The 12905-nt window shown below is 42.5% G+C and overlaps 1 protein-coding gene across 12 annotated transcripts in view; it reads left to right on the top strand.

The window, feature by feature from the left end:
* Positions 1-12905, top strand: part of PATJ (PATJ crumbs cell polarity complex component) — a 236099-nt gene that overhangs the window by 49162 nt on the left and 174032 nt on the right. For all 12 annotated transcript variants that reach the window (XM_084852343.1, XM_084852349.1, XM_084852348.1 and 9 more), the window contains one exon: positions 11256-11384. In XM_084852343.1, coding sequence (XP_084708469.1) covers positions 11256-11384 — 129 coding nt within the window. The remainder of the gene's footprint in view (positions 1-11255; positions 11385-12905) is intronic.

The raw sequence follows: 12905 nt of genomic DNA, 5'->3' as shown, positions 1-12905 counted from the left end.
CTGAGCAAAAACAAAAGACAGCTGCAGTAATATTTATAGTTCCCAAGACATTTCAGGATTCTTCTCTTTAACAAGGGTAACTGAAACATATAATACAAAAGAATCTTGAAAAATTACATATCTTAAGAAAACAATTTAAATACATACTACAAATTAATAGTAGCCACAGGGTTCCATCCTCTCCCCGATGCTATTTAACATCTATGTGAAGCCACTGGGGGCTATCATCAGGAGGTTTGGGGTGCAGTGTCATCAATATGCGGATGACACGCAGCTCTACCTCTCATTCAAATCTTCACCAAGGTTGGCTGTAGAATCCCTGTCCAAATGTCTGGAGACGGTGAGTGGCTGGATGGGGAGGAATAAGCTGAAGCTGAACCCTGACAAGACCGAGGTACTTTTGGTGGGAGACAAGAGGAGGCTGGGGGATGTTGACCTGGTGTTGAATGGGGTACGGCTACCCTTGAAAGACCAGTTCCGCAGCCTGGGGGTCATTTTGGACTCCCAGCTGTCCATGGAGGCTCAGGTGTCAGCTGTGAGCCGGACAGCGCTGTATCAACTCCATCTGATACGGCGGCTGCGCCCCTTCCTTCCCGACCATCTGCTCCCATCGGTAGTACATGCCCTGGTCTCCTCTCGTTTAGACTATTGTAATGCGCTCTATGTGAGGTTACCCTTGAAGACGGTTCGGAAGCTGCAGCTGGTACAGAACGCGGCGGCTCACCTGATTAAAGGCAGCCGCCGGCAAGATCACATCACTCCAGTGCTGAAGGAGTTGCACTGGTTACCAGTTGTTTTCCGGGCCAAATTCAAGGTGTTGGTTTTGACCTTTAAAACCCTATATGGTTCCAGCCCAGCCTATCTTAAGGAGCGCCTCCAGCAACACCAGACAGGCCGCTTAACAAGATCAGCCTCGGATGGCCTTCTCTCTGTCCCATCAGCCAGGACAGCTAGACTAGCGGGGACGAGGGAGAGGGCCTTCTCTGTGGTGGCCCCCACTCTGTGGAACTCCCTCCCTAGGGAACTCCGTCATGCCCCCTCTTTAATGAGCTTCCGTCGTGCATTAAAAACGTGGTTGTTCAGGCAGGCATTTGGGGTGGGTTAGGGTATTTTAAAAAAAAAATTTATGGTAAAATTTTATTGTTTTAAATTGTTTTATGGTGAGTTGTACATCGCCCAGAGTGGCTGGGTGACCAGTCAGATGGGCGATTAATAAATTTAATAAATAAATAAAATAAATAAAATAAATAAAAACATACCAACAATTCTAAATAATTATGAACATTCATAAAATATTGCTCTTACAAGCTAATTCAAAACACCAATGTTTCAATTGTCACAAAACAATTCAAAACTCAAATCTTACTCTATTTCTTCAAAACTTCAAAATAACGCTTAAACCACCTGGCTTCCAAGTCACTGATGGAAGACTAAATACAACTCAGGCACCCTTGATAAAGAGAAGAATCTCTAAACGCGTCAGAAACTATAAATATTGCATTTACAGCTGGGCTTTTTTTATCCTCTTTGTTGTTTTTGGAAAATTCTGAGCACTTAAGACAGGATCCAAAGTGCAGAAGAGCTATGACTCATTAGTTCTGCCTTTTAGGCAGCAGTCCCATCCAAACATGAGGGTATCCTCTAGAAGAATATTTCCAGATGTGCTGGGAGCTGCTGCTAGAAAGGAAAACTGAAAGCCTGAAGCACTTTGTGCATGCAGACATTCTTTGTTGGATTCCAGCCTATAATTCAAAGTTTTCCATCAGGGAACTGATGACGTTTAAACTGTCTTATTTGTATAGTGCAGAAATGACTGTAGCAACCTATCTTCTATATTCAGTTAAAACTAGGCAAAATGTGAAATAAAAGTTCCAGTAGCTTGAGTTTTAGGAAGCCAAGACTGTAATCCTATACTCACTTACCTGGAAGTAAGTCTCATTGAAATCAGTTGGACTTACTTCTGAGTAGACATGTATTAGGATTGCACTGCAAATGTGTGATTTTGGACCAGTGCTACAGTGGTACTTTTGCAAATGTATTGGAGATATTTCATGTTTGTGACTTTACTCCTTTTACTGTAATTGGAAGCTCCTGGTGGCTTATCTAGGCAGTAGCTAGAAACATCATTGTACTAATGATACAAGGTATGTAAATCAATGGGCCGACATGCTGACGGTGTACATCTCATTCATCATTCTTCACTTTAATAACAGAGCAAAAGCTTTGAATTATACCTAGTCTCAGCTTTCCCATTAGCTGATTGCTTCCATCTTATGAACAAAGGACTTGATGCAAACTGGAACATTATAGTTTTAGCTATTAAAATGTCTAAAGATCCCAGATCTCAGCTTTCAGTGTTTCCATAATAAAATAAACATTTGCTACTGGGGTTCCATGCTCCATGATTATGTATCCTCTTGATATATGGGTGTTCTGGTTTGGCTGGCATTTGTTGTTCAGTCGTTAAGCCGTGTCCGACTCTTCATGACTCCATGGACCATATCACGCCAGGCCTTCCTGTCCTCCGCTCTCTCCCGGAGTGTCCTCAAGTTCATATTCATTACATCGGTGATGCTATCTAGCTATCTCATCCTCTGCCGTCCCCTTCTCCTTTTGCCTTCAATCTTTCCCAGCATCAGGGTCTTTTCCAGGGAGTTTTCTCTTCGCATTAGGTGGCCAAAATATTTGAGCTTCAGCTTCAGTATCTGTCCTTCCAATGAGCAGTCAGGGTTGACTTCCTTTAGGATTGACTGATTTGACCTCCTTGCAGTCCAGGGGACTCTTAAGAGTCTTCTCCAGCACCACAGTTTGACAGCATCAATTCTTCGGCGCTCAGCCTTCCTTATAGTCCAGCTCTCACAGCCATACGTTGCTACTGGGAAAACCATAGCTTTGATTATACAAACCTTTGTCAGCAAGGTGATGTCTCTGCTTCTTACTATGCTATCTAGGTTTTCCATAGCTTTCCTCCCAAGGAGCAAGCGTCTTTTAATTTCATGGCTACAGTCACCGTCTGCGGTGATCTTGGAGCCCAAGAAAATAAAATCTGTCACTGCTGCCATTTCTTCCCCTTCTGTTTGTCAGGAAGTGATGGGGCCAGATGCCATGATCTTCGTTTTTTTAATGTTGAGTTTCAAACCAGCTTTTGCACTCTCCACTTTCACCCGCAACAAGAGGCTCTTTAGATCCTCTTCGCTTTCTGCCATTCGGGTGGTATCGTCTGTGTATCTGAGGTTGTTGATAATTCTCCCGGCAATCTTAATTCTGACCTGTGATTCATCCAACCTGGCGTTTCTCATGATGTACTCTGCATATAAATTAAATAAGCAGGGCGACAGTATACAGCCTTGTTGTACTCCTTTCCCAATTTTGAACCAATCGGTTGTTCCATGTCCGGTTCTTACTGTTGCTTCTTGACCTTCTCAGGAGACAGGTAAGGTGGTCTGGTACTCCCATCTCTCTCAGAATTTGTCACAGTTTGTTGTGATCCACACAATCAAAGGCTTTAGCGTAGTCAATGAAGCAGAAATAGACGTTTTTCTGGAATTCTCTTGCTTTCTCCATGATCCAGCGAATGTGGGCGATTTGATCTCTAGTTCCTCTGCCTCTTCGAAACCCAGCTTGTACTTCTGGTAGTTCTCGGTTCACATACTGCTGAAGCCTAGCTTGTAGGATTTTGAGCATAACCTTGCTGGCATGTGAAATGAGCGCAATTGTACGGTAGTTTGAACACTCTTTGGCATTGCCCTTCTTTGGAATTGGAATGTAAACTGATCTTTTCTAGTCTTGTGGCTACTGTTGAGCATTTCAAATGTGTTGGCATATTGAGTGCAGCACTTTAACAGCATCATCTTTTAGAATTTTACATAGCTTAGCTGGAATACTGTCATCTCTGCTAGCTTTGATGTTACTAATGCTTCCTAAGGCCCACTTGACTTCACTCTCTAGGATGTCCGGCTCAAGTTCAGTGATCACACTATCATGGCTATCAGGGACATTAAGATCTTTCCGGTATAGTTCTTCTGTGTATTCTTGCCACCTCTTCTTAATCTCATCTGCTTCTGTTAGGTCCCTGCCTTCTTTGTCCTTTAGCATGCCCATCTTTGCACAAAACGTTCCCTTGATATCTCTGATGTTCTTGAAAAGATCTCTACTCTTTCCCATTCTTTTGTTTTCCTTGATTTCTTTGCATTGTTCATTTAAGAAGGCCTTCTTGTCTCTCCTTGCTAGTCTCTGGAACTCTGCATTCAGTTGGATATATCTTCCCCTTTCTCCCTTGCTTTTTGCTTCCCTTCTTTCCTCCGCTACTTGTAAAGCCTCATCAGACAGCCACTTTGCTTTCTTGCATTTTTTTTTCTTTGGGATGGATTGAGTTGCTGCCTTCTGAACAATGGTATGGACCTCCATCCATAGTTCCTCAGGCACTCTGTCTATCAGGTCTAATCCCTTAAATCTATTCCTCACCTCCACTGTATATTCATCAGGGATATGATTGAGGTCATACCTGAATGGTTTAGTGGTTTTCCCTACGTTCTTCAATTTAAGCCGAAATTTTGCAATAAGAAGCTCACGATCTGAGCCACAGTCAGCTCCAGGTCTTGTTTTTACTGACTGTATAGAGCTTCTCCATCTTTGGCTGCAAAGGACATAATCAATCTGATTTCGATATTGACCATCTGGTGATGGCCATGTGTAGAGTTGCCTCTTGTGCTGTTGGAAAAGAGTGTTTGCTATGATCAGTGTGTTCTCTTGGCAAAACTCTATTAGCCTTTGTCCTGCTTCATTTTGTACACCAAGGCCATGCTTGCCTGTTATCCTGGTGATTTCTTGACTTCCTACTTTAGCATTCCAATCCCCTATGATGAAGAGGACATCTTTTTTTGGTGTTAGTTCTAGAAGGTGTTGTAGGTCTTCATAGAACTGATCAACCTCAGCTTCTTCAGCCTCAGTGGTTGGGGCATAGACTTGAATTACTGTGATGTTGAATGGTTTGCCTTGGATTCGTACTGAGATCATTCTATTGTTTTTGAGATTGTACCCCAATACTGCTTTTCCCACCCTTTTGTTGACTATGAGTGCTACTCCATTTCTTCTAAGGGATTCTTGCCCGCAGTAGTAGATATGATGGTCACCTGAATTAAATTCACCCATGCCTGTCCATTTTGGTTCGCTGATTCCCAAGATGTCGATGTTCAATCTTGCCATCTCATGTTTGACCACCTCCAGCTTACCTTGATTCATTGATCTTACATTCCAGGTTCCTAAACAATATTGTCCTTTACAGCATCGGACGTTTTTTTCCCCACCAGACACATCCACAGCTGAGTGTCCTTTCGGCTTTGGCCCAGCCGCTTCACTCTTTCTGGCGCTACTTGGAAATTCCCTCTGCTCTTCCCCAGTAGTATATTGGACACCTTCCGACCTGAGGGGCTCATCTTCCGGCATCATCTCTTTTAACCTTGTGATATATTCCATGGGGTTTTCTTGTCAAGAATACTGGAGTGGGTTGCCATTTCCTTCTCCAGTGGACCACATTTTGTCAGAACTCTCCACCGAGACCTGTCCGTCTTGGTGGCCCTGCACGGCATAGCTTATGGCTTCACTGAGTTACGCAGGCCCCTTCGCCACAACAAGGCAGTGATCCATGAAGGGGTTGGTATTGCTGCCTTCTGCTAAAAAGACAGTTAGCAGAGAAAAACAAAAGGCAGAACAGAATGAGCGTTTACCAGTCCCACATGCACACCCAAGGCTAAAAAAAAGGAGATCACACTCTTCTTTACTGAAGAAAGGGTAAAAGTGTTTACTCACAGTTTCTTGCATAAAAATGCAGGTACAGCATATAGTTTTGAACAGAGTTGGTTTGGTCCATTTCTTTGTGTTCTACAACACTGGCAGGAGAGAGAGAAAACACATGTGCTCCTAACAATTAAGAAGTTTGCGGGTGGGGGGGGGGCAGGAAACCACATTATAGGCTATAGAAATCCTAACACTAGCTATGCCCAAAATTTACATGCATTAAGTAGCTAACTGCAACACTACCCCCACTCCTGTATTTTGCAGATGGAGCTGCAATATTCCCAACAGTTCCAGTGGGTGGGGAGAGGAGAGGCCCGAATACAAAAAATCTTGTGGTCTCTCCGGCCCCACCCCTGCCCCCACCAGTGTGCCTCCTCTAGACGGGCTTAGAGGGCCATCTAGAGGGGAAAAGTTTAAAAGGAAGATGAGATGAAAATAACCTCAGTTGCTCCTCTTGCCCTGCCAACAACAGCCTGACAGGGCACGGAATACTCCAAGACTGGAGGCTTCCATCTAGTGTGAGTCAACTCAATTGGACTGCACCCTTAAAGATTTTTGTTTTAAATTACAGTTACTACTGAGAATGCATTGTACATATCCATTCATCTTCAGGTGAAAGCATTGAATACTGTCTCTGAATCTATATTGTACAAAATATTGCTAATTTTCTTTCCCTCTAAACACACACTCATATGGTAGATCTGGCCCAAAGACTGCACTCACTGCATTTATTTTTATGATTTATATGATGAAATATTTATAAAATACCTTTCTGCCCCTAAAGCCCCCTGAAGCGAGTCTCTTCACTGCCCACCTGAAACTAAACAACGATGGGGGCAATCTTACCTCCTTAGGAAGGGAATTGCATAATTGGGGTGCTGCCCCAGAAAAGGCTCTGTCCTGTGTCCCTGCCAATGTTTCTAACATTTATTGGTGGTGGGACATGTTATGGGGCCTCTGAAAAAGATAGAAAATTATGAGCAGGCTGATATGGGAGGAGCTGGTCTTTCAGATATCCCAGCCCCAAACCGTTTAAGAACCAGCACCTTGAATTGTGGCTGGAAACAAATTGAGAGCCACTGTAGTTGGTATAAGACTGGTGTCATATGGTCTACAATGCACATGCCCAACAGCAATCTGGCTGCAGTATTTTACACCAGCTGCAGTTTCTGAACACTCTTCAAGGACAGCCCCATGTAAAGCACATTGTAGTAATCTAAATGGAAGGTAAATAAGACAAGGATCACTATGGCCAGATCCACCTTCTCCAGGAAGGAGTGGAGCTGGCACAGTAGCTGAAGCTGGGAAGAAGCACTCCTGACCTGATTCTCCAGGAGCAATGCTGGTTTCAGAAACACCCCCAAGCTGCAAACCTGATTCTTCAGAGGAAATGAAATCCCATCCAGAACAGGCTGCACCACTAAACCCAGAGTACCTTGTCTGTTGACCAACGGAACCTCTGTCTTTAGACTGAGCTTAAACCTAGCCCACATCCAGTCCATCAGTGCTTCCAGACATCAGTTACGAGCTGATAACCAAATGGAAAACTGTATTTTTTTAAAGATGTATATTCCACTCTTGCCTTCCAAAAAAGGAGTAACTCAAAATACAAATACAATAACTAATCATTAAGACATATCTATATCAAGCTAAAGGTAGTAGCAAAAATGCAAAGAACTAAAACTAACAGTCAATAAATAAAATGGGAGGAGAGCGCACAATAAATCACAAGTGATACAGTGCAAATATATATTGTTATATATGAAATAGATAATGTATTGGATCTTAAGAACCAAGTGGCAGAGTTCTAGTTGTGGAACACAGGTTTTCTGTAGCCCTTCCCCTCCGCCCCCTCAAAGGCCTTTCTGGAGAGTTTGGAGGACTTCTGGAAGGCTGTTGAGAGCAGAGCAAAGGGGATGCAGTTGGAGGGAGAATCTGTTGGAATTAGGAACCTTCTTTTCACAAGTAGTCTCTTCCTGGTGCAACGGCTACTGGAACCAAGCCAAAGCAGAGAACTGTATCTGCTTGTTTCATAAAGAAGTCCAGCTTATTGCTGATAGTTTGTTGCTGTTTCAAACAATTCAGGAGAATTACAGTACAATTTTGGGGACACTGCTCCATTCTTTGCATTGTCACTTTTGTATATATAAGGTAAAAGGTAAAGGTGTCTCCAACCAGTCGTGTCCGACTCTAGGGTGCGGTGCTCATCCCCCTTTTTAAGCCGAAGAGCCAGCGCTGTCTGAAGACGCTTCCGTGGTCATGTGGCCGGCATGACTGAACACCGAGGTGCATGGAACGCTGTTGCCTTTCCCGCCGAGGCGGTACCTATTTATCTACTTGCAATTTCTTGCTTTCGAACTGCTAGGTTGGCAGAAGCTGGGACTGAAGACGGGAGCTCACTCTGTCATGCAGCACTCAGGTCTCGAACTGCTGACCTGTCGACCTTCCAGTCTGCAGTTCAGCATCTTAACCACTAAGCCACCGCGGCCCCTTTTGTATATATAATTACTGTCTTTTGATTCATTAATAAAAAACATGGTCTATTTTAGCTTTAAAAATACATGTGTATCTCCCCCCACCAAAAATGGTCTATAAACTGTAAACAGGTGCAGGAAATGGGCACTACTATTTTGAGATGAACCTGGGGAGAATCTTATAAACCTATTTGGACCCTGTGCATGTGAAGAGACTTACTTTTGTAACTGAATCTCTGTGAATTTTCTAATGTAAAGAGTTATAATTTTGTCTTTCAAGTCTCAAGTTAGCAATGCTCTAATATTTGTGCTCTTGTTTTTCTTGCCTTTTAAACAATTGTGAGCTCACATGACTGAATATTTTATGACCTTTAGTTACTTCATTTGTATAGCATTTCGGAGTGTTTAAAGCACTTTGCAGATGTTAGACAGTAATCCTTGCAGCAATCCTATAATGTAGTTCAGTATAGTTACCCTCACAGTGAAGATGATGTTCTGAGAGAGAGTACCCACCTACTGAGTTCCTGGCAGAGATGAGAGTTGAGCCTGAAACTTGCAGGAGTCAGATGTTATACTTTTCACTTTTACCCCACACTAGCTTTACAATCTTGCTTTTTTGCTTTTCCTTTTGAGTCCTCTACTCTTATGCACCTGATGAGAAATATGAAGACTTACAACAGCCTTCCCCAGTCTGGTGCCCTGTAGATGTATCCTGAGCATTGGCCATGCTGGCTAGGTTGGATGGAAGTTGCAGTCCAAAACATCTGAAGAGCAGTAGGTTGGAGAAGCCTGACCTTAGTTAGTGACTTTATTTTAAGCTAAAATGAGAAGCAAACAACAAGCCAGTTTTTCATTTTATGCAGTCACTTAAATTCCAGCCTAGGTGACCTCTGGGTGACAAGCCACAGTAGGTTGTCACGTTGTCCGAACGCAGACATATTTCCTGCAGGGTGGCTTGTGCGTGGCAAACAAGCCACTGTAACAACCCAAAGGGGTTGTTTTACCCACGATGGGTTGGCACGTCTTCTGAACCTGGCACTGTGAACCCATCATTGGTAGCAGGCATCAGGCAGCAAGCTACTCGGCAAGAACTGCAGAAACCCTTGCCACTCTTCCCGAGTGCAGCCGCAATTGCAGCCAAGCCACTTCCAGTGCCCCTTGCCAGTAACAGCCCCTCCAACTGCAGCCAAATGGCACTTTGGAAGAGCTGTCATTGGTTCCCCCAGCTCCTGCCAAGCCCCTCGTTCCCACTCCAGTCATGACCCTGGAGCCTTTTTAAAAAGTATGTTCCTTTGTTTGTGCAAGAACAGGGCTGGAATTTTTTTCACATTTTCCCAGCCTCAGGGAATGTGTGCAAAAGCCCTGTGTTTTTTTTGTTTGTTTTTTTAAACATTTTTCAGTGAGTTTTCAGGGTTGCGCACTTGTGCAGCTCTGACTGTCCAAAATATATAGGCTTGCCTTTCCTGGAGTCTTACATGTCTGAGCTGTCAAACATACAAAGTAACAGTCAAGGCTACACTGTATATAGGCTGGTTTGACAGTGTTTGACAGTTGATAGGTGGGGAAATAGGGTGTAGATCAGCCTCTTAGCAAGGGAATTCCCAGGGTTCAAAGGTTGTCCTGAACCTTGGGGGTGCCCTGCTTCGAATCCCCACTTGCCTGAGTTACCAGCAACAGTTTTTCATAGAAAAGTGCACGCCTCACCCTTTTTCGCTCCCCAAAGAACCGCATCTAGTTTGACTCATCTAGTTTGAAAAAAGGGTGACATGGACTTCCCTATGAAAACCCATTGCTCCTGACTTGAGGAGAGGTGGACTAGGATGAGGGCACCCCCAAGGGTCGGGGCAACCCTTTGAATCCTGGAGATCCCCTTGCTAAGGGGTAATGTTGAGCACTTGGCAGGTGGGGCATATTATGCATATTTGTTGGGAATACTCTTTAATTATTTTTGGAAAAAAGTTGTATGTGCAGTATCAATAATTGCACACGTTTCTATATCCTGTGACCCCCTAACAGTCTTGCTCGGTTATGTGGATGAACAGATAGATCCCATATGTGAAGAGATGGTTCAGAATCTATTGATTGCTGCTTGGATTTTGTTTGCCAGAAAGTAGAGGAGTAATGTTATCCCCACGTTGAAATAATGGTTTGGAAGGTTGCATAGATGACTAAGCAAACTGAATATGTCTGTTTAAGATATGATAGACAAAAGACTGCCCATTTTCCCCATGTCTGGCACCCTTTTATTGTTTTTATGATGGCTAGATACAACTTGGATATTGACAGATACAAATGTTTTGCTTGTTATAGCCTGACCAGGCAATGAAGTTACACATTTTTGACAAACTGTTTTTCTTTCTAAGATGTATAATAACATACTAGCTTTCTGTTTAGAATGATACCTTGCAGTAATGTTAAATAATGTAGATGCTTGTCTTTTGTATTGATGTTATATTGTTTATAGTATGCATTATATTTCCTTATAGAATCATAGAATAGTAGGGTTGAAAAGGGCCTATAAGACCACTGAGTCCAGCCCTCGGTTATAATTATATATTAAGATTATATAAAAATTTTAAAAATAAATAAAAGGGGCTTTTGCACACATCCCCCAAGACTGGGAAAATGCAATAAATAAATCCAGCCCCATTTTTGCACAAGAAAAGAAAAATTAAAAAAAGGGCTCCAACCATGACCAGGGTTGCAATTGGAATGGGGAACGGGGCTTGGAAGCAGACAAGATGGGTTCTGCCGCTAAGTCTCCTGGGATACTGGGTAGAGCTGGCTTGCGGATCGAGGGGGATGGAGGGGCAGAACAACTCACAGTGAGACCAATCATCTGTTGGGCTCACCATGGGTTTTTGGATGACAACCCACACTGCATAGTTTGTTTTGCAGGGTGGGTTGTTGTGTTGTGCGAACTCAGCCTTTGTGTATGCAAGATGAATTTATCAATACAAAAAGCATTGATATCTTACTCTTCAGGTGAAACCTGGAGGCCCAGAGGAAGAAGAGGAAGATGTGGAGCTAGCAGTGTGGTCTTCTGAAGTCAAAGTTGTTGAACTCGTAAAAGACATGAAAGCAGGCTTAGGATTCAGCATTTTAGACTATCAGGTATGCTGTACATCCATAATAAGCAAATGCCTATGATCCCAATTGTATTTTATTATGCCTTACACATTTTGTTAACGTGATGTGTTTGTATTAGCAAACAGCCGAATAGATCAAGGTTGGGTTAAGACTTCTCCAGCAGATTTTGTTCTTAATCTCAATCTCAAACATGTCTAACTTTTTTCTATATGGATCTGTTTTTTGGGTTTTTTTAAATCTAGTATAATACCTGAAGTTATGGACTCTTGCAGTAAAGTCTCATGAAGTGCTGACTCTGAGGAATATTTTGTAGAGCGCACTGAAGCAAACTATAACAAAACATATATTTTAAATTTTACATGAAAATGAGAGAGGAGTGTTATGGGAATGATAGTTTGCTGCAAGTATTATCACCAGAGTAGAAATAGTACCAAATCAGTTACATTAACATTCTGGAATTTCAGAAACACTAAACCGAATGTGAATTATGGAATGGGACGTAAAACTCACATCCTTAGAGTAGAATTCCATCTAACATCAGACTGTATAGAGTTTGAATGTGGGGAAGAAAAATATTTCTTAGATGCAGTAAATCATTAACCCTCTTCCAACAACTGAAGACTGTGGATGAGTGTGAGTGGCTGGGCTGAGTTACACGCACTGTCCCACTCACAACTGTCTCACAGGGTCCCCAATCGTTAGCAGAAATCCTATGTGCATAAAAGTAGTACATCTGTTGGTTCTGTGTAGAAAGAACTAATTAACACATTGAGGTCAGAGACAAGGACTTGAGGCATAATCCCCCTTCCTGCATTCATTTTTTTTTTTTCAAATGTGCAAAAAAGGGTTTGTAAATAATTTATGCAAGTATTTTTATTCCACCTTTTGGCCATAAAGCAGGCCTTTGGATGATGACAATAAATTGCAGGCAGGTTAATTTGGAAGTATGTGGTCTTTCTAAATATGAAATTATAAATCTGTGTTAGCAGGAGTCTGAGAATGGTGCCGGATTCAAATGAAGCATTCAGTGGTTAGACTGAGTTTATGATTTCTTGTTGTAACAAAGAATAAATGGGACATTGTTTTAGTCTTTTTAGGGCTATGCTGTGCTGGCTGGGGAATGCTGGGAGTTGTAGGACTTTTTTCTGTCTGAACATTGTGCCTTTAATCAATGACTTTGAGTTTGGGTATATCATCTGTTCTCTGATTTCAGCACTAAGCATTCAAAGCACCCAAAAGTGAGCTGGCTGTCTTCAACATAGCAACTGTTAGGCAAGAGATCTTATATGGCAGCTATGCTCCTCTGCCCTATGATTACATTTAAGTTGATGTGAATTCACTGGAAATATATGACCAGTTGGAAAACAAACCTAGATTATGTATGGGTCAATATCTTAAGCACCTAATATAGAGGGACAAAGAAACTGATGTTATGATGGGGCTGTGTAGATAGAAGTAAGCTTGATTTGCTATGGTTTGGGTTGAGTGGGGCAAGGAGTAAATTTTGCCAGTAGTGCAATGTCTCTGGATGCACTTTTCCCCCTA

The sequence above is a fragment of the Heloderma suspectum genome, chromosome 4 (assembly GCF_057233095.1).
Source record: "Heloderma suspectum isolate Gila_16-S chromosome 4, 16-S_ref, whole genome shotgun sequence".
NCBI lineage: Eukaryota > Metazoa > Chordata > Lepidosauria > Squamata > Helodermatidae > Heloderma > Heloderma suspectum.
Note: the sequence above shows the minus strand (reverse complement) of the source record. Positions and strands in the feature narration are given on the sequence as shown.